Genomic DNA, 26,342 nt, shown 5'->3' with positions numbered 1-26,342 from the left:
CAAAATTAAACAAAATAAACATTTGAAATATATGAGTTTGTATGTAATGTATGAATATAATATACAAGTTTCACTTTTTAAATGGAATTACTGAAATCAATCTACTTTTTCATGATATTCTAATTTTATGACCAGCACCTGTAAGTGCATCTCTACACAACACCACAGCAGTCTGGCCAAGCATGACAAGACTTTCCACAGCATATCATCTGAGCCATGCATCTGGCAGAGGTAAACCAGCCATTTTGCCCATTTCTTTGAGAGTGGCTTTGACTGATTACATTTACTCAACTTCTCCAGACAGTGGGAGAAATTGTTCACACATTGTTCTTCATTCATTTTACACATCCAGACTCTGAAAACGACGACACAGAGACCACGTAAAAATCAGCTCACCACAGTACAAAAAAAAAAAAAAAAAACTTGTGCGCACATCTTTGTCTGAAAGATACACAAGCAAGAGTGTGACTCACACGACATGAAAAATTTTAGTTGGCTGCCAGAGGCCAGATGTGTATCTGTGGACTATCTCGCAGTCCGCACACTCTGAATTTGACAGCCAGTTAATAAGCAGTACAAAAGGTCAGCTTTAAAGAGATGTGTGCATGCCGGAAAAAGCTTACCACCAGGTGCACAGTCTTTTGAATTAAGAAGTTCACACAAAGGCTTTGTTACTCCAGCTCTAAGGCTAAGAATAGCACCTGGTCCAAGAACCTTTTTATCTGAGAAAACCTTTTCTCAAAGATTTTTTTTCTTCCATTATTTCCTGCACTGAAAACATCTCCCCTGTCAACTGTTCTGAATAGATAATCATTTGACGCACAATAATAAAACCACACTATACCACAGAACCCTGCTGCTGCTTCATTATTGCAGTCTGGTCAGAGAAGTATTGAGAAAAGTAAGAGTAAGTCAATGAGACAAATGTTTCAAAAACAAGCTTCTGGATACCTTCATTGCAGCACAACAGTGTGGAATAAAAAAAAAACTAAGATGTTGCGGACAAGGAAAGTGGAGAGTTACCAATCACAAGAATAGAAAGTGTGTTTTTAGCAGCAGGAGTTTTGGACACCAGGTTATATTCACCACAAGTCTTTATCTTGACCGTAAAGACACTTTTGTTTGTTTGTTTCAAACAAAAATATAAAAAACAAGCAATCGTCCCAAATAATAAAGTTATTGTAAACATTAGCCCCCGTGAAGATGAAGTAATACATTTGTGTTCATATGGGCATTGCGTTTTTTTTTGTTTTTTTTTAAACCGATGTTAAAAAGTTTTTTATTATTAGAATGGCATTATAATGGCTTAGTTCAGCTCAGTGCTCATTTTTGTTTTAGCAAGTGTATTAAGCCAGGATTTTCTAAGTTATAATACTTAGCACTGTATGAGCAAAGAGCAAAATAAACACATTGTGAAAAGCATAAATGTAACTCCATCTTTTCTATATGCGTGTGTGTGTTGTGTGCCATGTACTTGTATCTGTATGTGTATGTGTGTGTGTGTGTTTGGTAGGGGCACAAACGTAAGCATATAACTACTAATGCTATGAAAGTAGCATTCAAGAAACATCTGGAAACTTTCAGTTGAAAATTCTGAATAGGCTTTCCTCCAGGTTATTTCAGGAAGGACATCAAAAATGTTTTAAATACATTTCATTTTAACCATCTTGAAACTGGATGAAATAACACTAGCAACTCTCTGCTACAACTACACTAAATTATAGCTCAATATCTGTAAAAATGAGTTATAGCCATTTTTGTGTTTGCTAAGGTCGATTACCTGTGGCAGCCATCTTTAGTTGGGTTGGCTTCAAATGTTTGTGGTGGCGGTTGGTGATTTGTATTTACTAGCTTTAGCCCTAAAACGGCGCTGTTAATGTATTTCACTTGAACTGGCCCTGCACAGATGTGATCCAGGGTGAACTCTCTCTCTCCTGAGGCCCCTGATTTCCAGACATCTGAAGTCCTGCCAACCCAGAGCAGTCCTGCAGCACCCAGTAGTTAAAGCGCTGCTACAGAGGGTCACTGAGGACATGAAAGGTCCTACTTCTCATTTTATGCATTTCTGCCAGCTCTCATTGCTACTGAAAAGTGGACATTAGGCTCTGGGGCTGTTTTTGTCTTGTCTTGTGGATTTTAAGAGGGGATTTTAATTTATGGGAGGTTTTGTATTTGCCCAATGCATTCGCTAGCCAAATTTAGAAAAGCACTAAAAAGGCCAGCAGTTCTAAACAATTATTTGAGACTGACATTATCAGTGTTAAAAAACATTTGTTTCATCCAACTACAACAAATGTCTTCAGCCTTTTCTGCTTGAAAAATATTTCTGAAATGATACAATCAGCAATGAGTCAACAGTTCTCTTAAGCTTTCAATCATATGCAGGATAAGCTAATGTGAGCACAAACAGTCTCTCTTTGTAAATGCTAACATCTTCCTGTGTGTAAATTTATTCTTTGAAGGACGCAGTAACATGGGCAAACTTTAGGCCAGGCATTACAAATAAACCAAGGGAGACGTGCATCTTTGGACAGCCAAAGGTCATCTCAGCGTTAGCCCTTCAGCTCCTTTTATACATCAGAGAAACAAGGCACTACATTTGTGCATCTCGTTAGTTTCGAATCTACCACCGTTAACACTTGCTGACAAGCCGTGCGTAAGCAACTCCCAACTACTATCAGTCTGAATCACGATGCGTATTCGCCTGCAAATTTCTGATTAATCCACAAAAAGCAAAAGAAAATTCAGAGGCTTTAATCTGACCCTCAGTGCATTTGTCTGGATGACAATAATTGTAATTTAGATCAAAATTAGCAACTTTGCATTGAGTTCAGTTTGTTAATAGCTCAGTTAAGTTGTTTTACTGCACAGAAGCTGACAAAAAAAAAAGACCTTAAATATTACAGCAGTGTGTAATACAACAGTTTCATTAGTCTTTGGGAAAGACAGAACATATCTGTGTGTGTCTGAAGGTTTGGAGTTTGACAGATAATTAAGGAACATTTGGGTTTGAGGAAATGACAAGCAAAGATATTCTTGATATGCTTGAAGGAGCAGGCCTGGCATTAGGCTTGCTGAGCACATAAACACACTATTCAGTTTCATGGCGGTTGTTTTAATAGAGCGAGACATAAAAAAACAAAAAGACCACACTCCCTTTAAAGCCCCATTTGAGCAAAGAATCTGTAACTGACCAATGATTTCTCAGAGATGTAAGTAGTTCACCATAAGACTGCAGTCTGCCATCAGTACCAATTGACTCCAAATTAAATTACTCTCCTCCCACCGCAGTTCCATCCTGCGCTTTAACTGTCGGTTATGAGATTTGCTTGACAGCACGAGTAGCCTGGTGCTCGCTGACAAAGTTGTATGTGTCAAAGGAGGATTAGACTTGGATAATGAAGTATAAACAGGTAAATTCAATTAGACCTGGTTCTTCGGCTGCAAAAAAGCAGCAGCACCGACACAGAAAGACAAACTTGATTATATTCATGAGTCATTTAAAAGCAGCAGCCCATGAGTGGAAAGGAGGCATAATGATGATCTGTCTCGCTGTGTGAAGCTCTTCTAAGTTTGCTATAAAACAAATGTTTGCTTTATGTTTCCAAAGAGCTCCTTGGAGCATCACACTTTTTTACCAGGTGGCCTTGTGGTGGTTTGGTTCACTAAGAGACTTCTCTAAAGGAAAAAGGGATCTGTTGATACGCAGACTTCCCAAACTGTGATGCATAGGATGTTTCATTTTACATTTAAAGTCAAATAAAGATTAAAGAAGAGCTGCAATTATCCTTTCTTTTTCCAGCCCTCCTAATAATATAATAATTTTATAATAATATGTAATCTGATATTTCATTTTGTTGAGGACCAATGCCTGCATAAGGCATAGGTCACATGAACTAGAAGTAAACTACCAATAGCAGGAGTGGAAGGAATTTGATTTTTTAAGCACCAAAAAGCATAGCTGCACACTTTTACTGGTGAATATGTGTCACTGTTACCTTGCAAACAGTTTCATTATCCCAGGGCAGAATGGTCTTTAGATCGATGACCTCACAGGATACTCCCAGTTTCTCCTGCGCCATGCTGGCCACCTCCCTCAACACGTGGACCTAAAGGGATGAAAGACTATAAATCTTTGTCCTATCTGTAGACAAGCTGTAGTTATTAGACATATTTTTCTGCAGAAATATTAAGACATTTCTGCCAGATGTGACCCCTGGAAGCTTTGGAAGGGCTATATGGGTGCTACTGTTGGTGCTACTTACACTTGTAAACAAAACATACAATTCTATGTAACTAATGCAATGAGAAATTGACAGCAGTGCAAAGGTTTATAAAACAGGAGTCACATGAGTGGCTCTGACATTTTGGAGACTTCAGCTGTTTTAAGGCGTCAGTAATCCACTGTGGCCTTAGCTGCGTTGGGACTAGCTTGTCACTCCTGTCAGAAAGAAACTTCATTTCTACAAACTGAAGTTGTTCAAGGAGCTATTTACAAAGAGTAAGGTATTTATTATTTCTAACTTTTACACAAGATGGCCAAACCCCTCCTTTAAGACTGTGTTTGAGAGAGCAGCCCATTGAGCAGTGACAGGCTGCTCTTACAGTCTCCATGTACAATGTAATGTATAAATGTTTGCAAATGCATAAACACTGTTGGGTGTCTTAATTTCATCTTAGCGATTCCAGATAAATTTAGTGCTCAGTAGTTAGAAAAGCCCAACAGCATGGTGGCAACATTCCCACACACAGGCTGTATAAACTTGACTGGAAATATTAAGACAAACACTGAACTGAGGAGATAAATGGTCTCTCCGCACTCTGATCATAAACAGAAATTCAGAATCCAATACAGGGAGGTTCATGGGACGAGGTGTAACTGTATGGCTCTGTGGCTGTGGGCAAACAACCAGTTCAGATCCAGTTCTAAAGTTGAACCACATCTAAATTGGTTGAACTGGCTCCTTCATCAAACCAGCAGCAACACCTGGTCAAAAACGGAAATCTGTGAAAGTAATTTTCTCTTATATGGCCTGACAGATAATTGAAGTGATGAAGAGAGGAAAGAAAAACTCCTTTCCAAAAGCAGATCCAAGCTTTCTACCAATTTGCCAGGCCTTCTTTCTTTTCCGTCCACACTTAAGCAATAATCCTGCTTTAATAAAAAATGTTCACCTCAATGCCCCTAGACCCTCCTGCTGCGCTAGGGGTAAATTACACCTCCGATAAGCCTGATAAGACCTTGGGCACAATCAAGGTCAGGGATGATTCCTGGTGAGCAACGGGGCTTTTTATAACATGCTGTAGATAATTAAATTTCTCTGGTAAAAAGAAAGGTGACAATAGTGAATGAAAGGCAGACCTACAGTGTTAAAACACTGAGAAAAACCTTGATGCTGAGTGGATATAAAGGCAGATACAGTCTAAGACTGCTGGCTGAGAGACCACGCTGGGAAAAAAGAAAGCTTGTGATGGACCTTAAGATAATCCACTGCCTGCCTTCGTGGCAATAAATGACATTTAATGAAGATTGGAAATAAATCCTTGATTCTTGAGACTAAGAAAAATTAGTTAAAGAGCTGAAAACTTAAAACTGTTCAGGTGACACGCTTTGAATCTGTTAATGAGGAGTAAATCTCCCACCTGTGTCCCCCAGGCAACTAGAGTGACATCACTTCCTTCCTTTAGGATCTCGGCCTGAGAGAGCGGTATAGTGTAGGACTCAACTGGAACCTGCTCCACTGAGGAAACACACACACACACATTTAAACACATTATATGCAAGCTCGCATGCAGGACAATCAATGACTACTACTTAAAAGAATCATTTAACGTTTCATTGTGTACCCTGTGGTTTTGGTAAAATACTTGGGTCACAAGCTGTGCCTTTAAATAACAGACCAGATGACAAAATGGTGAAATAACAGAAACAAACAAACAAAAATAAGCCACAAATTTCTTAACCAAAACAATGATCAAGACATGTTCAGTACTCTATGATTTTTCCAGAGGTGGTTTTATGCCAACAGCCAATGGGATCTGTCATCAGGTTCTGGCCAATAACTGATTAATCCTGACCTCAAAACACTGATGGGATGAGGTAGTGATTAGAAAAGGGGCCACAAAAGAAAAAAGAAAAAAAAAATTTAAAAAAAGAAATATTCCAATAGGGAGAACCTCATGACCAGCTTCTTTCTGAACCAAGTCCAACACAAAGTACATGTAAGTGCATAGCTTGTGTAACAGTTATTAATGTCTTGGAAAACTTTAATAATGAGATTATTTCACTTGCAAAAATTCTTCAAAACATGTTCCCAATATTTTAATGCAAAAAATATAACACTTAATCTGCCAATCGAGTTACTCAGCTGAACTCTTCACCAACAGGGATTTGGCTCCAATTTTTGTAAAGACAGAATCTTAAAGTGTGAGTGAATTTAGTAGGAACTGAACTCCTAAAAGCTTCCCTAAGAAGCCAAGCATACAGTTGAAATGACAATTAGACTGAGTAATTACACTCTGGAGAGCTGCTGCGTTTTAGACCTTTCTGGAAACCTTGTGTGGCTTCTATAGTGCTTTAAAACCTTTGAGAGGCTGCAAAAGGGAAAGAATAATTGCTCATCCCGATGACTCACTATATTTAAACAACTTCAAGAGTTCTGCTCAAACACATGTTAACGCCTGGTTAGACCTTCAGACGAGACATAAAATTGGCCAATTGAGGGGAATGATGGCATTTTTAGAACGTTAAAATTAAATTATGAAGACCAGGTTAAAGTATAATGAGTACAATCTTAGCCCCCACAAAATAATAAGGCACTGGTGGGACAAGCATGTGGTTCTCATCTTCTGACAAGAAGGGAGGTGTTGCTACAGTTGAGATCACTGCAGGCTTGTTACCACTAGCCCTCACTCAGAAACGCATACATTTGTCAAACATTATCAGAATGGGCTTCACAAATAACATTCGCATTCTCCAATAGTCATCAGGGAAATCTTACTAAGTCGAACTTGCTCAACAACACCAAAGAAAAGCTGCAACTTCACCTAAGATTGGTGCTGGACAAAAATGGATGCAAGAGGAAATGTTTGGGAAAAAAAACACAAATGAGGGGTGGTCTTCTCTGACCGTGAGATTCTCACAACTTTTGCTTCAGCTTATACTATGTGCATGTTAGAGCTTACCTGTAAGTGACATGTTGATAAGACTTTCATGGATAATCATTTAATAGTGTCCTGTTAACTGATGCCAGAATTGTGATGCATTACATTTATTGTAAAGATTAAATCATGAAGTGATGATTCCACTTACGTGACTTTTTGACTATTAACTTTATTGCAGCTTTCAAAAAAAAAAAAAAAAAGCGCTATTGGTGTTGCATTATTCTATTGGGAGATGATGCAAGGAACATTTCTCCTATAAACACATCTTTACTGAAGTTCTGTGATGCAACTCCCAAAGAGGCATTTAAACCCAAATAGAAAGACACCACAAATAAAGTCCCAGCCAGTAATTCAATTTGGAAATGTATTGTGAGCAGTGGTGGTGGTGTTTTTTTTTTTAAAAAAAAGAACAGAACAACCTGCAGATAAATGTTTGTGATTACATAAATGCAATATTAAAAGAATAAGTCCCAATGTATGCCTTTTAAAATACCACTGAATGCAAAACAAGAGGGTAATACAACCAAAACAGGACAGAGTTGTCATATTGGTTTTCAAAGTGGCTGAAAGATTCACTACATGAATAAATGTAATGGTTAATTAAGCAAGGAAATATTCTACTTTAAATCAGAAAGTGACAACTACTAAATGAGCAGCCCAGGTAATCAGTCACTTGTGCTTGTTTCTCGTATAATCTACATGTCAAGTTAGCTTTCAATTTCAACATGCAAATGTTGAAAAGTCCATTTGCAGAAGGTTGTGGCTGATTAAAGCAACTCATTTATGTTACATTTAAATCGTAATGAAAACCCAAATGAGGGGTTACAGGAGTTCTTGTTCTGAATTCCCTTAACATAAATACTTAAATACAGTGATGTCTTAATAGTTAAAATAAATAAAATACTTGTAGCTTCAATTAGTTATGTGAGGCTTTAAGAATAATGTCATATTAAACTGTGATTGACTGTCACAGCCTATTATTGAGTTGGGACTTTTGTATCGATGGTACAGCCCTGCGTCCCGAGTGTGAAGCCTCTAGCTCCAATAATACAACATGATGACCCCACCCCCCCCAAAAAAAGTGACATTTTGGCTTTTGCGCAACGATAGGAAGCAGAGACACTTCATCCGTCTTTATTAAAGACACAAAGAAACAATTTGGTGGCTCTGTGCGTGTCTTTATTCCAGACTTCCAATACATTTCAGGAAACGATTAAGAAATTATGTCCCGTTTTACCAATGTTTACATGTATCACGATGGTCTCACTTTTACAATCTCAGTTCTGAAAAAGTTGGGGTGTTATGCGAAATGTAAATTAAAAACAGAACTTAATGACTGGCAAACCTCATAACTTTTATTCTATTCACAATGAAACCTCGCGTATCAAATGTTTAAACTAAGAAAAAGGAAAAAATAGGTCATTTTGAATTTGATGGCAGCAAAATTGTTTTCTATTCCATGCACATATTTTTTGTTTCCCATCTTGGTTTGCTTTGTACCCAACTTGGCAGCTGCCCCCACATTTATGATTTAACCTCCTGGATTTCACTTTTGAAATGAAAATAGGCGGACTTGGACCAGTTCTTCAATACTTATTATTTGTCTAGGTGTGGTTTTTAGACCTAGACGTGTTTTTGTCAGAGGAAAGCTCCCGTGCAGCTGTCAAAATCCAGCTCCAGCACTCTCGAAACAGGTTGGAGATGCCTGAAACAACTCTGACCAACTTGAGAGAAAATTTGTGGCACAATCTGGTTTTCTAATCTAACAAAAAAAAAAAAATACAGATTGGAAACTTTTGCAGTTAGGAATGAAATGATGCAAAATTTGTGGCACAAATTTTCTAAACACCTTTATTCAAAACTCAAGCGACAAGACAGTGGGCCTCTGTGTCTCCCGTGAGGAAATTGTGAAGATTTCAGGACTCCCTCGGGAATGTTGTCCACCAAATACTCCCCTGACAGTCGCAGCCGAGTGAAATCCTACCTTTAGCTGTGATGAACTCATCTGCTTTCAAGATGATTCAGAGTAGAAAGAAGAAAGCAGTCCCAGTGGAACAATGACAAAATTTGGGGGATTTTTTTTTTTTTTTTAAAGAACAAGCTGTTGTACTCAGATCAACCAAAGATGGACTTTCATTCAGTACTTTATATGCGTGTTGAAGTTATGAGCTCCGTGTTACAATAAAAACAGAAGCCTGTAACCAGCTGCTCTAAACATCCTGACATCTTATTCCTGAACAGTTGCATGAATGAACATGGTCGTTAGTTCGCATGGGGGAAATAAATATTCTACAAATGTTTTGCAATAAATAAATGCGTTTGCTATATTTCTTTTGTCGTTGCTGCTGTTGTGCTTGAAGACATGAAGGGAGCAGCGGCACTCTTTTGTTGGGATCAGTCGGGGGAACTTCCAGGAAAAAAAAAAACAGATTGGAAACCTCTGCAATAAGGCATGACCCGATGCAAAAAGTATTCGGTGGAAATTATGGAGTTTTGTTAACAGTAAAATAAAAATAATGGCTTCTCCATCTGGAGCAAAGAAATACACAAATTCAGACCAACAAGATGAATAAGTGTTGGAAACAACAGCTAGCTGCATGAGAGTCTTGGTGTTTTTTTATTGTTTCTGTATCATGTGGAAGGGAGTGAAGTAAAACTGTTACAACGTATGGCCTAAAACTTTCATCTGCAGGAAACTTGTTGCATGTTGTGTCACTCACAACCTTCTTATTTTCCATCTGCCCCCTATTGCCCCAAAATAAGAAAAGAAAAAAAAAAAATCTCATTCCTGAGACATAAGCACCCTTCTTGATCTTTAAGTGGCTGCTACCTGACATTTCTGTCTTTATAGCCTCACCGAAGTCGTTTCATGTTTTGGGGAAAATGTGTCATATTTTTAAAACCTCACCGTTACTGCGACAGTCCTAAATAAACACAAGCGCATAAGGTGCTCCGTGAAAGAGATGTGATTTTGCATACACACTCCACAATCACATCCAACACTTGTCAAAGACAGCCTTTATTACAATAATGAAGCTTCTGTTGCCATCTTAAATCATTCGAATCAGGTTATTATCAAGAAGCCAAATGAGCAGTGTTTTACAACAGCTGCTAACAACTAAGGCTTTATTACAGCCCGCAACTGTAGCTTTTTCATGTCCATTGCTACTCACAGAAAACGATGGGAGGTGACGGGTTAGACTAGACACTGTCATTTTTTCATGTCTTATCAAATTGGTAATTGTTTCTATGTTTGTTTATTTTTATTGTCTCTTGTGTTTGGTATTATCCGTTTACTGTTTTGTGTGCAGCACCTCGGCCAGCGGCAGTTGTTTTTAAATAAATAAATAAATTGGGTTTGGTCAACACTTCACAGGTCATGTACAGTAGATTCTGTGTTTCAAACGTCTGGTCCTGCTGAGCTCACTGATGTTGTTTGCACTAAGCTAATGCTCCAGATGGTTAGCTACACAGAACCATCTGGACTGCTGTCCGAGCAAGCCGTCTGGGAAAAAAAAAGAGCAGGTAATATTTCTATGAATAGCAGCGCCTACTGGCAAATCAAAACAACAAAGAAACTTCACGGTTGTCTGTTGACCTTTATTAAATGAATAGTCTCCACCCCTAATAGAACTGATATTATAATATTTATTAATCTTTAAAAGGAGCTTCCTTTCCCGAATGTCATGAGAAGTAAAACTTGTGGGATGCTGACTGGAATGTTGTTGTTTTTTTTAAATCTTGAAAATTACCAGCAGCCAAAATCAAGGTAAGCCTGAAAAAGAACTAAGACTTGGTGCTGATAACGAAGCTAAAGATTACCAAAAAGGCAGATTTCCTTCACATTTCTATTTACTAGAGAAGTAAAGATCAGCGGATTTGTAACAATTCGCAGACGTGACCTGATCAGCCATGTACAGATGCAGTTTTGGGATTAAATCTAGATGCATCTGTTCATTATGTTTCTGCGCCGATAAAATCTGATCTATTTATTGAAAAACTGAAGATACCGGAAGCAGGTTTATTTCTACAAACATCTACTATTGAAGAAGCAGAAACATTTAAAAAGTGTAATAATGTTTGCATATGATGAATGGATCCCCTGTTTTCACTTCTTTTAGTGAACAACTCTTCTTCTGGTTGCTGTTCTAGCTGTCCAGGGGTGTTCATTTCTAGTTAGTGACACCTACTGTTCAGGAGGAGAACTGCAGCAGTGCTGGTATAAACAGCAATAACAAACAAACATGCTTCACACTGATCGCGAGGCTCAGCCAACGTTCCAAGAAAAATAAAATCTTGTGTTTTATCATTTATAATGTAGAAAATGAATTTTGCTGCCAAGGACTGAGTATTTGGAAAGGGTTAAACTCATCTACTGCCTGGTTGGTTTCTTTCATTTTGCACCAGGTCTCGTTTTTATGTAGTGTTTGTTAATTGGTTTTTTTAAGGTGTCATTTTAAAACAAAACCTGTTATGGAGCAGTCATCTTTTATTTGGCAATTACGGTCTCAATAATTGAGTTTCATTCTGTGGTTCTGTTGTGTTGTGTGGCATTGAATGTGAATGTGTTGAATCAAAACTCATACTCAATCGTATTGTGATCAAAGGCTGAATCTTATCGCGCCATATTGGTTTTTGCTGCTTATGTGTTTGTAATGAATCAATTCATTGGCGGTGTCTTAAGATGCGTATCGTATCAGCAACAGATCAAACTCTAACAGGCTTACCTGCTGCTCTGTAAAGAATCTTGGGCTCGAAGAATATGCATGGATTCCTGTCAGCAATGCAGGCGAGGAGCAGCCCTTTGGCCTGCACTGGACCACGAGGTATTACGATCTGAGAAACACAAAACATGACATTTCTAAACCTTCACCACAGATAAAACTCTAAAAAGAAGTGAGCAGCTCTTTTTAGGTAATGCTGTGAAACAATGATTCTTTTTTTTTCCTTGATTGAACTCAAATTATGTGGAAAAATATATGTAACAAGTAGGGTGTTGATGGAAATTGGACGTGGGAGCAGATGATCTGCTGTGGTAACCCCTGACACGTGAGCAGCCAAAAGACAAAGATTTGTAAAATATATATATACAGTATTTATTAAATCAGATGAAGTTTTAGCCAAGTTAAATGCAAATATGCTGTACACAAATGTGTCATTAGTGGCTGAGCTTCACCCTGTAAAACAGTTGCATTGTGGGTAAAATACTTGTGACATTGATAATTTTAAAATTGTAACAGGGCTATAGCTGTGCAGTTATTCAAGTTTGCAGTCTTAATTTTAATTTTTGAAACATTTTTACAAATTTTACCATATTTTTATAGATGTGTTAAAATTGGATGTGGTAGTAGCTGAGAGTCATTCGCAACAAATACTTGAGTGACATTCTGTGGTATTGAGTCGGTTCACACATTTGACTCAGTACCACAGATTATTGTCAAGATTATTATGAGATTTTCTTGGTGTAAAACTCTCACATTATTTTAAGGAAAACTTGGCCTTTCGTTCTTAATGATGGACTGTGTACTTAAATAGTACACTAAACTAAAGTTTAGGGCAAAGATCTTGTGGAGTACGTGTTGGGAATATCTCTCAGCTACTACCACACCAAGTTTTAGCTCAACATCTGTAAAACTAGTTGAGTTACAGCCATTTTTTGTGTTTGCTAAGGTTGCTTAGTTATGGCGGCCATCTTGAATTGGGTTGACTCCAAAAGTTAATTTGTAGATGTTCATCTAATGATTACTTTCTGCAAGTTTTATTAAAATCCAGTTTATGAGATATTTTGCTAATGTGACAGATAAACAAAACACACACACACACAAACCAAATGAAACTTACACGTTTTGGCAGCAGAAAATAAAAAAAATACTTTTGAAGCACAAAGCTGTGCAGAAAAGGCTGTTGTTTCAGATGGAGACGGCATCGCTGTAATATTTATTTAACATTTGTGACCTTTGTAGGGACAAAATCCTTGTTGCTCCCAGCCACTGATGAATTTATTTCCTTTATTCTCAGCTCAAGCTATTCTGGATTGTTCTCATGCTAAACTGAATAGCTTTGACCCTGATATCAATAATCAGCTCTTCTTCCATTTTAAGACTGACTGGTGGATCAGACACAAAGCCTTGAAGCCTTTTTTTATTTTGGAATGTTATTTCCAGAAAACGTTCAAAGTGAATGGTAACTTGTCGTCACAGCTGCATATGTGAATGCATCAGATGACAGTGTACTGAGCTGTAACGACAATCAAACTGAGTGATCACTGACAAAGTTAAAGGGGACAGGCTTTAAAGCTCTCTCTGGACTGGATTATGTCACGATTTTGCAAAAGAACCTTCATCTCTGTAGAGGCTGCAACAGCAGACAAACATTTTAGGATTTATTATGCAATAAAAGTTTGATTTTGCGAAAAGAATATTGTCACCACAATGCTATACAGCTACAATAAAAGAAATTTGGTTTCCCTTCATACAGAGCAAGACCACATTACCCCAACTCTTCAACTATGCATGTATTAAATGAGTTTTTTTCTCTTATCTTGTTTAGAGTAAATAAATTAGGTTGTCCTCAGCAAGATAGACCAATTAATCAGTGGACTAAGTCTAATTGTTCCATATTGGCCACTCTTTCATGCCTGTACATACTTAATGAACTACTGAGTGGAAAATTAAGCTGAAACAACTACAACCAGCTTACTGTATTTTAACAGCAATAATATAATGGCACCATTTAAAAACCCTGACAGTGCTACAGAAGAACTTTTCTGGACATACCTTGATACCAGGGCAGTGGGCGAAAAACGCTTCGGGACTTTGAGAATGGTAAAGGGATCCGTGACCGACGCATCCCCATGGAGACCGAATGGTGAGGTTCCCGCAGTCATACAAGTTACCAGATCGGTACCGATACTTCGCTGCTTCATTCACAATCTGGAAAGAGATCAAATGAAAAGATTAATGCCTTAAGGGGTGTTATATAAAAAAAGACATTTTTAGATATGTGGTTTGTACAACAAATCTGAAAAAACTGGATCATTGTGTTAACTGTAAATAAAAACAGAATGCATTGATTTGCAAGTCTTGTAAATTTTAGTCATTTTAGTCACAGTGGAACATAGTAAACATATCAAATTTTAAAATGAAAGAATTGTACCATTTTTAGGAAAAAATTAAGGTAATTTGAATTTGATTACAGCAAAAAAGTTGGAATAGGGGCAACAAAAAGCTGTAAAAGTAAGTGGTACAAATAAGAACCAGCTGGAGGAGGATTTTGTAACTAATTAGTTTAATTAGAAACAGGTCAGTAAGAAGACTGGGGGAATCTCTCAGAAGTAAAGATGGGCAAATAACTGTCTAACGATGGTGGAACAATTTCAAATTATTGTTCCTCAAAAGAAAATTGTGAAGACTTTGAATATCCCATCATCTACTGTTCCAGCGTTTCCCCTACCATTATCAATGGGGGGGGTCCCCTCCACCTGCCAACGAGACCACCCGCCCCCTTAAGAATTTCATGGCATGTAGTCATTTTAATTTAAATAACACCAGATCACATCGACAGCTCGCTCTTCCACATTATGAAGCGCCAAACTTGGGGAAAAAACTAAAATGGACCAAAATACGGTTTGTATTCAGCGCCTTCGATACCGACACAAAGAACACAAAGGAGCCCAAGAGCTTCACTATATGGATGACAAAAACTGACAGAAATAAATATAAAAGCAGAAATATATAAAAGGTTCAATAAATACATAAAAGGCCAAATAAATGAATTAATTTAGTTAAAATGCACCAATTTATTTAAAAAAGGAGAACTTTACCCATGTTTTATTATTTAATTGACATTCTTATTTATTTTTTCAGTTTAGTTCCAATTTTTAAGCACATAATTTAAACTGTAGTGTTTATAAAAATGTATTTTTTGGTTTTCCTTTTCCTTATAGATGCATTTATATCTCTAATTGATTAAATAATTAATTATTTATTTTTTTCCACGCATGTTTTTTTATTTCCATGTGTACTATACTATAGATCGAAATTCTTTAGAATTATAAATAAACTCAATAAAACAGCCTGTTTTATTGAGCCTGTTTAAATTAAACGTAAAATTCGGACTTATTCTCAGTACTTGTAATTGAATCGAAATTTAGCCTTGATCTTAAATATCGATATAAACAAATATGGAAAAGTTAAGCTTCAATATGTGAAAAGAACAAACCATAATAGTGTAGAAAGACCACACCAGTGAACAGCAGAATATTTCTCTCTGTTATTCTCTTCAAATATTTTGAAGTACTGTTTTTTTTTTAACAAGCACTTAGTGCTCAGGAGAATTATCTTTGCATCTACAGTTTCTGATGCTGGGCATCCTCCAAAAAGTTGCTCAATGTTTTTTCTACTTGAAACTGAGCGGGGCTGTTAATTTGAAGTTTATATCTCTATGAGGTCTATTTGGATTTCATCATTTTAAGTAAGAGCGCAGAAGGAAAGAGAGCGCCCACTCAAAGCAGAAGGCTAGATTTATTCTGCTGTGTGCACTGAAAGGTCACTTTTTTCTAAGAAACAGGCTCCATGATCAAATATTCTCTTTTATCTTGCCTTGGCAAAACAGTGCAGACTCCCATTTATCTTGTGGAGGGCGAGAATAAACAGAATGACAAAAGTGCCAACATGTGCGCATGGGAGAACAGCAGCATGCTCCACACATCAATGCCACATTAATCTTTGCGAGGGGAAAAAAATACATATATAAAAAACTACCTCACATCGTAAAGTAACCTCCTTTTGATCAATTTATTTTGAAAGGACCTACATTCATTGAAGGCCTGTCACAAGTCATGTGCAACAGATACACACTTACAGCTCAAATGCACCTGGTTCTGGATGTGCACATTAAAACACTACTGAACCCATGGATGAGTAGCTGCTAAATACGTTCCATACCTGCTCAGTTCTCAGTCCAAATCCAAATCATACAAATGTTAAGTTACACTGACCAGAACAGCTTTCATGTCACAACAACTAGACGAGCAAGTATCCAGACACACAACATGCAACACTACTGTTAGGTGGAAACAGTTATTAGATTTAATATTGATCAAAACTGTAGTAAATTTTATTAGACCCTAACCTCTTTAATTTCCAACAGCTTACAAGGGTGACATCATCAATACCATGTCCAGGAAAGACAGTCAAAAAAGATTTCAGCTAAATAGTTTGTGAACTGCCTTCTGATTGGGGTTTTAAAGCCGTTTTGGGTGTATTTGAACAGCATGCCAAAATCGACAGCAAAACTAAATCTTCACTTTAAAACGTCGTTGAAAGGCACATTTATAGCAATGATGAGTCTATAAAAATATTCAACAAAGAGAGCAACGTTTCTGATGACTGTGGAATGTGTTTTAAAGTATAACTGGACGCAACTTTCGAAGAAGATATGCATTGCCAAAACGGAATTACTTACAAGTATTTAGGACTTGATGAGTTGATTTATTGAGTCATCAGTGAGACAAAAAGAAAACTTGGATACAAAAGATTACTTTCACTTTATCTCAACATCATCCTCTGCTCAGAGCAACCCTCTCATTAAAAATATTAACAGCTCTTGCTTGAGTAACGAGATGTGTCGTACCTGGTCAAACGCTGGATAGATGTAGTCAGCAAACTGGATTTCAGCAATGGCTGTGGCTCCAGCAGCAGCTGCACCAATCCCAAATCCCACAATCCCCTGCTCACAAAGAGGAGTGTTGAAGACTCTGTCTTTACCTGGAGATCAAGCACAAAAGAGAGGGAAAACTATGAGGTCATCTAGTCATAGGAAAAAGAAAGCCCACTCTCTGTTAATTCTAGGTTTTAACACATCAGGTCAAAAATAAAAGTGATCTGATCTCAACCAGGTTCTAAAATGATTCTAATCGTTATTTAATAAACAAAAATTATAGGGTAATGTCCAAACATTTTGGATCCATCTTTCTACAGAGAGAAAGATGATTCAGAAGTGGAAAACATTTAGGACAGCTGCCAGACTTTTTAGGAATTAATGTGCCAGCAAACTCACCCCAAGGTCAGACTGTGCAATGCTCAGAAAAAAATACAGAAAACATAAAAGCTCCATGTCAGATTGTACAGGCTGAAGTTACTAGGTTAAAGGTTATGACAATACAAATGGAAAAAGAGTGAACAAGTGTGGCTTGTAGGAGAAAACCTCTTCTCTTTAAAAAGGACCTCACAACACAACTTTGGTTTGTAAAGCTACATTAGAACGGACTACAAGAATTCTGGAACGATGTCCTTTGAACAGATGAGACCAAAGTAGAGATGTTTACCCATAATGCACAGCACCATGTTTGAAGAAAACCAAACACAGCATATCAGCACAAACACCTCATATCAACTGTCAAGCACGGTGGTGGAGGGCTGATGGTTTTGGCTGGTTTTGCAGCCACAGGACCTGGGACCTCTGTATGCCAAAGTATTCTACAGTCAAATGTGAGGCCATCTGTCTGACAGCTGAAGCCTGGCCCGAACTGGTTCGTGAAACAGGACAAAGATCCTAAACGCAGCTGCAGATCTACAACGGAATGGCTCAAAAAGAAAATAATCGAGGTGTTGCAATGGTCCAGTCAAAGTCCAGACCTCCACCTGATTGAAACGCTGTCGGAGAGCTGTGCAGAAACAAATGTTTACAAATCTCAATGAACTAAAGGAATGTTAAAAATAAAATAATAATAAAAAAGAGTGGGACAAAATGAAAGAGACTGATACAGAAAATTCCTAATGAGAGCTATTTTTGCTAAAGATGGTTCTACAAGCTGTTGAATGACAGCGTGGAGTTTGTTCGTTGGGTGGTTTTCTATACTTAAGGTAAGATTTGAATCATCTTATAACCTGGTAAAGATCAGATTGTTTTTATTATGTCCTGATATGTAAAACCTGAGAGTTGAAAGAGGGTGGACTCTTTTTCTCATGACTGAAGACAGAAGCACCCAACAGCAATGTAGTCATGAAAACCTTTCTTTTTAACTCGTGACGACAATCCTTTCTGCATAGGTTGCTAAATGGCTAAAGGGATCGGTCATTAGGGATGACTCAAAGAAACAGTAGTAGTGCTCAGACATATTTTAAATTGGGCCGATGAGGCTTTACATCATGATCTTTGGTTCAACGCCATGCAGTGCTGTAATAAATGAAGTGGCAAGCTAATGATTTCTCCCAATCCAGTGATTTACTCACACAACCCCCATGGAGTTGAAACAGAAGAAGGAGAAGAAAAAAAAATTCTGTTCTCCACCCTATAATCTGAGAAAGAACCACAAGAGTGGGAAACTAAAATTGGGTTGTGAATGTTATTTTTGCTCTCATCTTTGTGTATTTGCCAATCCCGTCTTTTTTCCTGCTCTGCTGGGAAGTTTGCGGAGAAATCCTGCCCTTACGTGCCCTCTGCGCTCGCAGAGTTCAATCAGCTAACGCGGCGACCGCAAATCCTTCGGAGGAAAGAGCTATTAATCAAACAAAGTTATCAAGAAACGAACTGCCTGACGTTAACCCCAAATCTGCAGCACGTAAAAGTTACAGCGAAGACCACAAATAAAGAAAGAGAAACAAGAATTGTGTTAGGTGCCTTTTTTAAAATGGAATTTTAAGTAGATAAATGTTATGTTTTCAAAAAACCAAGGCAAAACTAAACAGAAGGAGGAAGACAAAGAATAGAGGCAACATGTTCAGTTGTTGTCAGAGGCAGCCTGCAGCTGGAGAGCCAGATCACGAGGTGGCTGCATCAGTCTCGTAAAAAGCCATTCATATAGTGTCCGCCCTGCATTAACCTCTGCTCTGTGTAATCGCTGCAGGTGGCAGAGGTGTGCATCATCCCTTTCTGTAGTAAGAGGGATAAAAACAGCTCTGCGCTCGTCACTGTACACAAGGACGAGATGGAAAATAATGATCCTTCTCCAAAAGGTCACCACTTCTGACGTCAGTAACAACAAAAAAGAGGAGCCGGCTGCTGTTGGATGGATTTCACGCTCCGTGCTTTCAAAACAGCAAATAAAATAAAATGAAAATGGGTTTTTGTGCGGAGTGCAGTCAAGTGACATTTCCCCTCCCCGACAACATTAACAAGTTTCAGCGCCTGCTTCCTCGGTTCCGGCAGCTTGTTTCGGAGGATCGGAGTCAGGCTGGAAATACAGCGAAGTGTGCAGATGCTGTTGTCATCTCTGAGAGCGGACTGAAATATTTCAAACAGTCAGTTACAGAACCAGTCACACAAAACATCTCACAGCAAAAAAAAAAAAAATAAATAAATAAATAAATAAAGCATCAAGTCCGTGTGAGAAGATTCTGACTTTTTCCTAAAACAAATTAAAGGCCTTCTGATGAGAAGGGGTGGCGTTGGAACAGTTTCGGCCCAAACTTGTAAATGGCACTTTGCACAATCTCATGAGAAATATTGCGAGATGTGTGCGCACAAGTATTGAGGATGACTCTCAGCTACAACCACAGCAAATCTTAGCTGCAGATATGTAAAACTGCTACAGCCATTTATGTTTTTACTAAAGTCAACTAGCTGAGGCAGCCATTTTATATGGGGTTGACTTCAAACGTTAATAAGTTGAAGATGTGCATCCAATGATTACTTTCTGAGTGCATCTTTAAAATCAGTCCAGTGGTACTTACTCAGGTACAACAAACACACACACACACACACACTCAGGCAAAAACATTGTTGCCCTTTAGCCTTTAGCGTCAGGTGATAATTAAAAAGCATACACCTGGTGAAATTGTGTCAAAGTCCTCACAGTAGAGGATGGTAATGCATATCAGCATTTGAAAATAAAATAAAATAAAGAAACATTTTTGACACCTCTAGTTTTTATTTGCCTTTCAAAGAACAGACTTCGAACCACAACATGAAGCACAAGCGTGTGCAGTGAAACCTGTAATGGCTGAGGTTGAATTTAGGTTGGGCAGCCTGATTTTAACACAACTAACAGATGACTCATTTGTAAGTTAACAGGTTAACAGCCTGATTTACCATCAAATCTGTTGTCTCACTTGGTTTAAAAGGGGTTAATGGTGCCACTTCACACAATTTAATATGCCAATAACTCAAAATGGAGCCAGCTTTACAGGATATATAGTACTGACCACTAAACTGGAGCTGTTTATATAATAAATAGATCACATCTCAGAGAGGAAAGCTGAAGTATCAGACCAATCAGGTGGAGTTGATTAAAACACCAGTTTGACTCTCGTTCTAAATCTTCTGTCGTAGCAGCTTCATAAACTCAAAACTTCATTTTTGCTCCACTTCTGTTTTTTTATTTTTTTTATTTTATTTCGAGGCTAAAGTGATAAACCTTAAGTTCCAGCTGCACATTGTTAAAATCATAGCTGTTTATTTCTGTTGTTGAGCCTTCACTGATTTAATGATAAATAGGAAATTAAAATTCCCAACTTCTGCCTGTGAAAAGTACAGGTAATTATGATACGTCAAATTTATTAAGGACAAAATAAAACACAAAATGCAGTGTTTTTTTAAGGTAAAGTTGGGTTCAAAACATAGCACTAAGGTTTATTAAGTTTATAACTTTCGACACTGACATGCATGCTCTGAAGCACAGAATAGGCGACATTTTATGTAGAAAATGCAGTGATATCTTGATGTAAAGGTCTTTATTTTTGCGTTTAAATCAGCCATGATGTGCTGCACTAACACCCACCCAGATATTAGGAATAATCAAAAGTAGTCAAAATATGCTAATTCGAATAGTTAATGTTGTTTCGTTGTTACCACAAGAAGGTGGTGGAGCAGCAAGTTGTTTGTTCACCAAGTCTGCTTTTATCAGTACGACACCTGCTGAAAAACCAAATAAATAAATAAGGTGATGTCTGTTTTTGCCATTGTTTTATTTGATAGTGAAAACTACGGTCACAGATAATCTACACCTTTACTGCCAGAACACGTACCCGCCCCTCTTCACTGATCCCCCACAGACAGAAGACAAAAAAAAGAAAAGAAAAGAAGAACACGAGTTTCTCCAGCTGGCAGAATTAGTAATGGTACGTCATGTCCTCACAGGTCAATAAACTACATTCATCACAAGTCTTTATCCCAACCACGGGCATTTATTTTTTAAATGAAAAGAGGTTGCTAAAATTAGGCCTCTTTAAAATAAATGTGATAAATCAAATAAATCGAGATAAGTGTATATTGTTTTAGCGATGCCAGACCAGTTTTACACGTGGACGCTTTCTGAGTCGTTTTAACTCGCAGCGTACGATTAAACAGTGAAATAAACGTACACGGTAAAAAGCAGGGCTGGTGTCACTCAGTGCATGAACAGCATGCATGTGGGAGGAAAAAAGAAAACAACTGAATACTAATAAAACTAGCATTTCTTTAAAGGAATGCATATCAAGCATATAAGTTTTAAACACAGATGTTGCTCAATATGTTTGCACTTGGAGTATGTGTTTGGAATGACTCTCAGCCACTGCCACACCCACCACATTTCAGCCCAATATCTGTTAAAACGACTGAGTTGTAGCTATTTTTAGTGTTTGCTAAGGTCAGTCAACTCAATTTGGGTTGACTCCAAATGGTAATGAGCTGCAGTCGATCACTCAGTGGCTACTTTCTGAGTTTCATTAAAATCTGCTCCATGGTTCATGAGATATTTTACTAACACACAAACAGCTAAGAAATTAAATGATCGCCTGCCTTTTGATGGTGACAGGTGATAATTATGAGTGATTTCTGAATAGTATTTTTGCTTGAAATGTCCATCCATATCGGATATAGCAGAGAAATGATGTACATAACTAACTGCGATTCTGCTATTATAAACAGATTTAAACAATAAAACAGCTGTTAAACAGGTATAAAACAGCAGTGCAGCTTCAGCTCAGTTTGTTGTACTTCAAAATACCACTTTTCCTCAAATAGATCTCATAAATTAGCACAAAGCAGCTTCCAGACGACTGTAAATTTGATTTTCGAACACGTGTGCTTCACAGAAACAACACTTAAGACTTCTGTCAATAATACGTATAATAAATGCAGTTTTAAAGCTACTTACAACATTACCAATGATCCCATTAGACCAAGATGTCCCAGTAGCACCTGCCTCCAAGCTAGAGTTACTTTAGAGATAGACTCGAGTTATGCAAAACATTATGCCTGTACTTTTACTGTATTGTATCACAATGTCCATTTGTGTGGTGTGCCAGTGACTGTGACACTGACTGGATCCTATTTAGAAGGATTTTAAATGCACCAGTTCTAATTCAAGCAATATTTGACCATTGCAGATGAAAATGAAGAGACTATTAAACAGAACAAAGCTGGTTCTACTTTTATCAGCTCACTGTATGAAGTCTGTAAGGCTCCCCTGCTGTAACACAGGCTGTGTGTGCAGACGGATCCTTCTGGTCCTCCAGGTGAACAGTGAGCTGTTACGACCTGACATGAGAACCGAGGCGACATCTTTGATACTCTGCTGCCACCAAGTGGCAAAAAAAGTGCTACACAAACAGCACTCAAGTGTTTCTAAGGAGAATGGAAGATAATAGAATGATGATTTTATTGATCCCCTGAGGAGAATTAATTAGAGTGAAGCATCTTACCGTATTTGTCTCTCAGGCCAACCGTGCATCGAAAAACTCCACCGAAGGCGACGTCTTCTCCAAAGATGACTGCAGAAAAACAAGTGTGGGAGTGCATTAAAAAAAAGTTTGTTTTAAAGTACACAGAAGAGACACTGAAAGCTAAGTTTGAAGTGAGTCTCTGAAACACAATCGAAAAGACTCCAGGCAACTAATCAAACATTTCTACATTGTAAAGTAAAGCGTTTTATTTGATTTTACAAGACCCATGGACATCAAGGTATGACTTGTCAAATGATAAATGCACTATAAATATTTAAAAAGCTGTGCTGTATTGACCTGTGTCCTGCAGACCATGTGTTAAAAAGTTTGACTCAGTACTCAGTTTTTGGGGAAAAGCTCACCCACTGGTGGAGGATTGTTTTGAGAATCTGTTCATTAATGACATAAAACAGGAGGACAGACCAGGTTTGGTTGCAACAAACTGGTCAAACGTTTGAACCTTTTTTTAACACGCAAAATAAAAAGGCATTTTAAACTCTTTTTTTCCCCACAAACACCAGTGATTTTTTTGTTCGCCTGATGCTTTTTAAAACAAGTACATGCCCTTTTTTCTCTAAAGAAAGAAGCTACAATTGCAACCAATAAAAGTCAATACTAATTGAACAACAGCTTTGAAACTGAAAATGCTAAATAAAATGTTAAACACTCACCCAGGTGTCTCAGCTAGGTGAGTGCCACTGTGCTGTGCATACACAGGTGGCATTTATTAATCACCTAGTGAAATATTTAACAACATTTATTAGACACCAGAGGGTGTTTCAAAGCATGACCTGATTGGCGTTCCATACATCCACCTCTCGAGGGAACTCTTCTGTTTTCCACTGTTAATGTAGATCACCTGGAATCTGAAACTTTTCCCCACAGCTGGTTTCAAACGGACAGCTCCTCAAACTCCTGTGTTTCATCTTCATCATTCTTACTTTGCTTTGGTGTAGAGTGCTTTAGATAAAGTCTTCCTCTACTCCTTTTCTTCTGTTGCAGAGAGCAAAAAGCACCCCCCAAAATGTCTGCCGTCTACAAGATGAGAATGGTGATTTTCTGTGGCATTCTTCATCTGATTGCATGCACTGAACCCTGATGTCAGTACTACAAATTCTTCATCCTTGTCTTTATTTACATATGCAACAATATCCTGGTTATATTTGCAGTTACAGAGTATCTTTCTTTTAGGTGCCAAAGATGTAAACATTTTATTGTGCTGTCAAAAACCAGCATAAAGTTCTACCCTTGTGTGAAACCTCCAGGAAGGGAGTTTGACTCAGCCTGGCTTTGGTTTTTTTGTTAAATGGTTTTGAATCTGGTCTGGGATACAATCAGGAAAAAAAGTGACAGGTGGTGCTTTTTACTAAACAATCCAACCCAAAACCCTGCATATAAACTAGTACGCAGGAAGTTATTTGTTCAGCGAAAGTTGTCAAAGTGCTTGACAGTGAGTCTCTTTAAAAACACAACATACCTCACTAAACCATCAATCTCCCTTTATAAACACACCTCTTTGGACACTGTAGTAGAAATCAGGCAACAGAGGCATGTGAAGATTGGGTTTTGGTTTCGAAATACTCTCTGCTCATCAGAGGCTGAGATGGTGAGGAGTTAGACAAAAACCCACGATCAGAAACTTGATAGCAAACACCAGGATATGAATAACCAGGTCTTGTGTTTCATGTAAAACCCATATACAGAATCAAATTTAAACTGGGCTAAAGGTATACATGTAAACGCACACTAATTAAAATGGCACATTCAATGTGACGGTCAAATCCATATGTACAAAAGCTCATTGTCAGGTCACGTTTTAGCATCCTACCTGCTGTAGGATCACTAGCAAGGGTGTTGTCCAAGGCATTGGTTATTGACTGGAACAAATTCATCTTCTGTGTGGGTCCTAAATGTCAAAAGAAAACAAAGAAGAATCAATTATCTGCATTGTAGACTGCATAGAAATTTGTCAGCTGACAAAACTAAAATAACCATTGATCTATTTTGGGATTGTCTGATATTAATGCGGCACCAATCAGATAACCTATTGTGTGACAGAGTCTTTTCAAAAATGTCTTTAATGCTGCCAAACAATGCTACACAGAAGCTTGCAGCGATTTTAAACAGCTAATATCGATAGTCTTGTTTGAAAATGCCTCTGATAGTTTGCAAAGCCTTTAAGAGACAATAATAAACTGCAGTGAACACGAGAAAGAGGCAATAAGTGGTGAATGACAGTTACTAGATGTGCACCAAAAGCCAAAACATTTATCATTGCTTGGGTTGGAGGGCAAATTACACAAAACATAATCGACCTGTGCCCCACGGTAAATACTCTGCGTTTTGTCCCTGATTGAGCCTTTAAACTGTCCGTGTGTCTATTATAAGAAACAATCAATCTCTGCTGTGTCACTGCAGTTCCCACTTCATAAGCTGCTTTTTGTCCTTTTTACAGAATCGCTTTATTGATCTTCCCTTTCAAAACAAAAGCACAATATAACACCAATGCCCATTATTAACTGAAAGTAAATCAACACAAGTCACAGGACAGGTTTAGATGAAACAAACATGAATGTGTTTGTGGTGGTTTTACTGTAAGTAAGACAGAGCAACAGCACCATCATGACTGCAGCTCGAAATGTTTTCTTCCAACAGAACCGGATCTTTTGCTGAATATATTCTGGTCTAATTCGTGTATTTTCAGTGTAAATAAAACTCGCTGATATGACTATCAACAGAATTTTTAAAACAGCATTAGTTTCCATTTACATCTGTGCTACAGCTTTAAGTAATGACTTGTCAGGTAATATTTTCGCTGAAAACATTTGTAGTAATGCATTTATTTTGGCACACAGCTGACGTGGAAACAGCTTCCACTGCGGGTGTTTTAGCCTCCAAGCCTCCAAGCCTCCGCGCTATGCTAAAAGTTGAATGAATGAATAAATCGATGAATTAATGAATGGATTTATAGTCGAATTCCCACAACAAGCTCTAGTTACTTTTCGGTTCTAACACAACCAAACGAAGCTACAGCTAGCAAGACGGTCACCACTCACCATACTGTGTCGGTACGGGGTCAGGGTGGAAAGTAAAGTGGGCCGCATGTCTTCGCTGAGCTTTTAAACGGGAGCTGCAGTTCGGGGACAGTTTTAGTAAAGCGGCTCCCAGAGAACTGTGAGCCCCGGGCCCGATACCGGAGACGGAAAGTTTCGAGTTTGCGCCTCGGATGAAGAACCGAGCAGCAGCCGCCATCACTGTTGTGATAGATGTCCAGGAAGGGCAAGTATGAAGATCGTCTCGTGAAAAATGAGGAGCGTCACTCGGCGGAAAAAAAAAATCGAGACTAAGTTTCCTATCAGATATTCTGCTAAAGTTAAGCTCATCAAGAAGATGTCAGCAGATAATTTTCCCCAAATTAAGACAAGTTAATCTATTTGAATACAACATATTATGTAAATGTGTTCCTACAAAGAAGAGGCATTTTTTAAACTGTACTATTCGGGAAAAGTGCCAGAGTTAGGACTCCTCTTT

The 26,342-nt window shown here is 38.0% G+C and overlaps 1 protein-coding gene across 1 annotated transcript in view; it reads right to left on the bottom strand.

Annotated features, from left to right (window-relative positions):
* Nucleotides 1-26,107, bottom strand: part of bckdhb (branched chain keto acid dehydrogenase E1 subunit beta) — a 53,276-nt gene extending 27,169 nt beyond the window's left edge. Inside the window, exons 1-8 of the mRNA XM_017413241.3 lie at nt 25,868-26,107; nt 24,640-24,717; nt 22,791-22,859; nt 16,798-16,931; nt 13,941-14,096; nt 11,892-12,000; nt 5,644-5,741; nt 3,999-4,109 (exon numbers count right to left, since the gene is read on the bottom strand). Of these exons, the coding sequence (XP_017268730.1) occupies nt 3,999-4,109; nt 5,644-5,741; nt 11,892-12,000; nt 13,941-14,096; nt 16,798-16,931; nt 22,791-22,859; nt 24,640-24,717; nt 25,868-26,063 (951 nt within the window). The 5' untranslated portion in view covers nt 26,064-26,107. The remainder of the gene's footprint in view (nt 1-3,998; nt 4,110-5,643; nt 5,742-11,891; nt 12,001-13,940; nt 14,097-16,797; nt 16,932-22,790; nt 22,860-24,639; nt 24,718-25,867) is intronic.
* Between the last annotated feature and the right edge of the window lie 235 nt (nt 26,108-26,342).

The sequence above is a fragment of the Kryptolebias marmoratus genome, linkage group LG16, assembly GCF_001649575.2.
Source record: "Kryptolebias marmoratus isolate JLee-2015 linkage group LG16, ASM164957v2, whole genome shotgun sequence".
NCBI classification, from domain to species: domain Eukaryota; kingdom Metazoa; phylum Chordata; class Actinopteri; order Cyprinodontiformes; family Rivulidae; genus Kryptolebias; species Kryptolebias marmoratus.
This window is presented reverse-complemented; position numbering and strand designations above follow the sequence as displayed.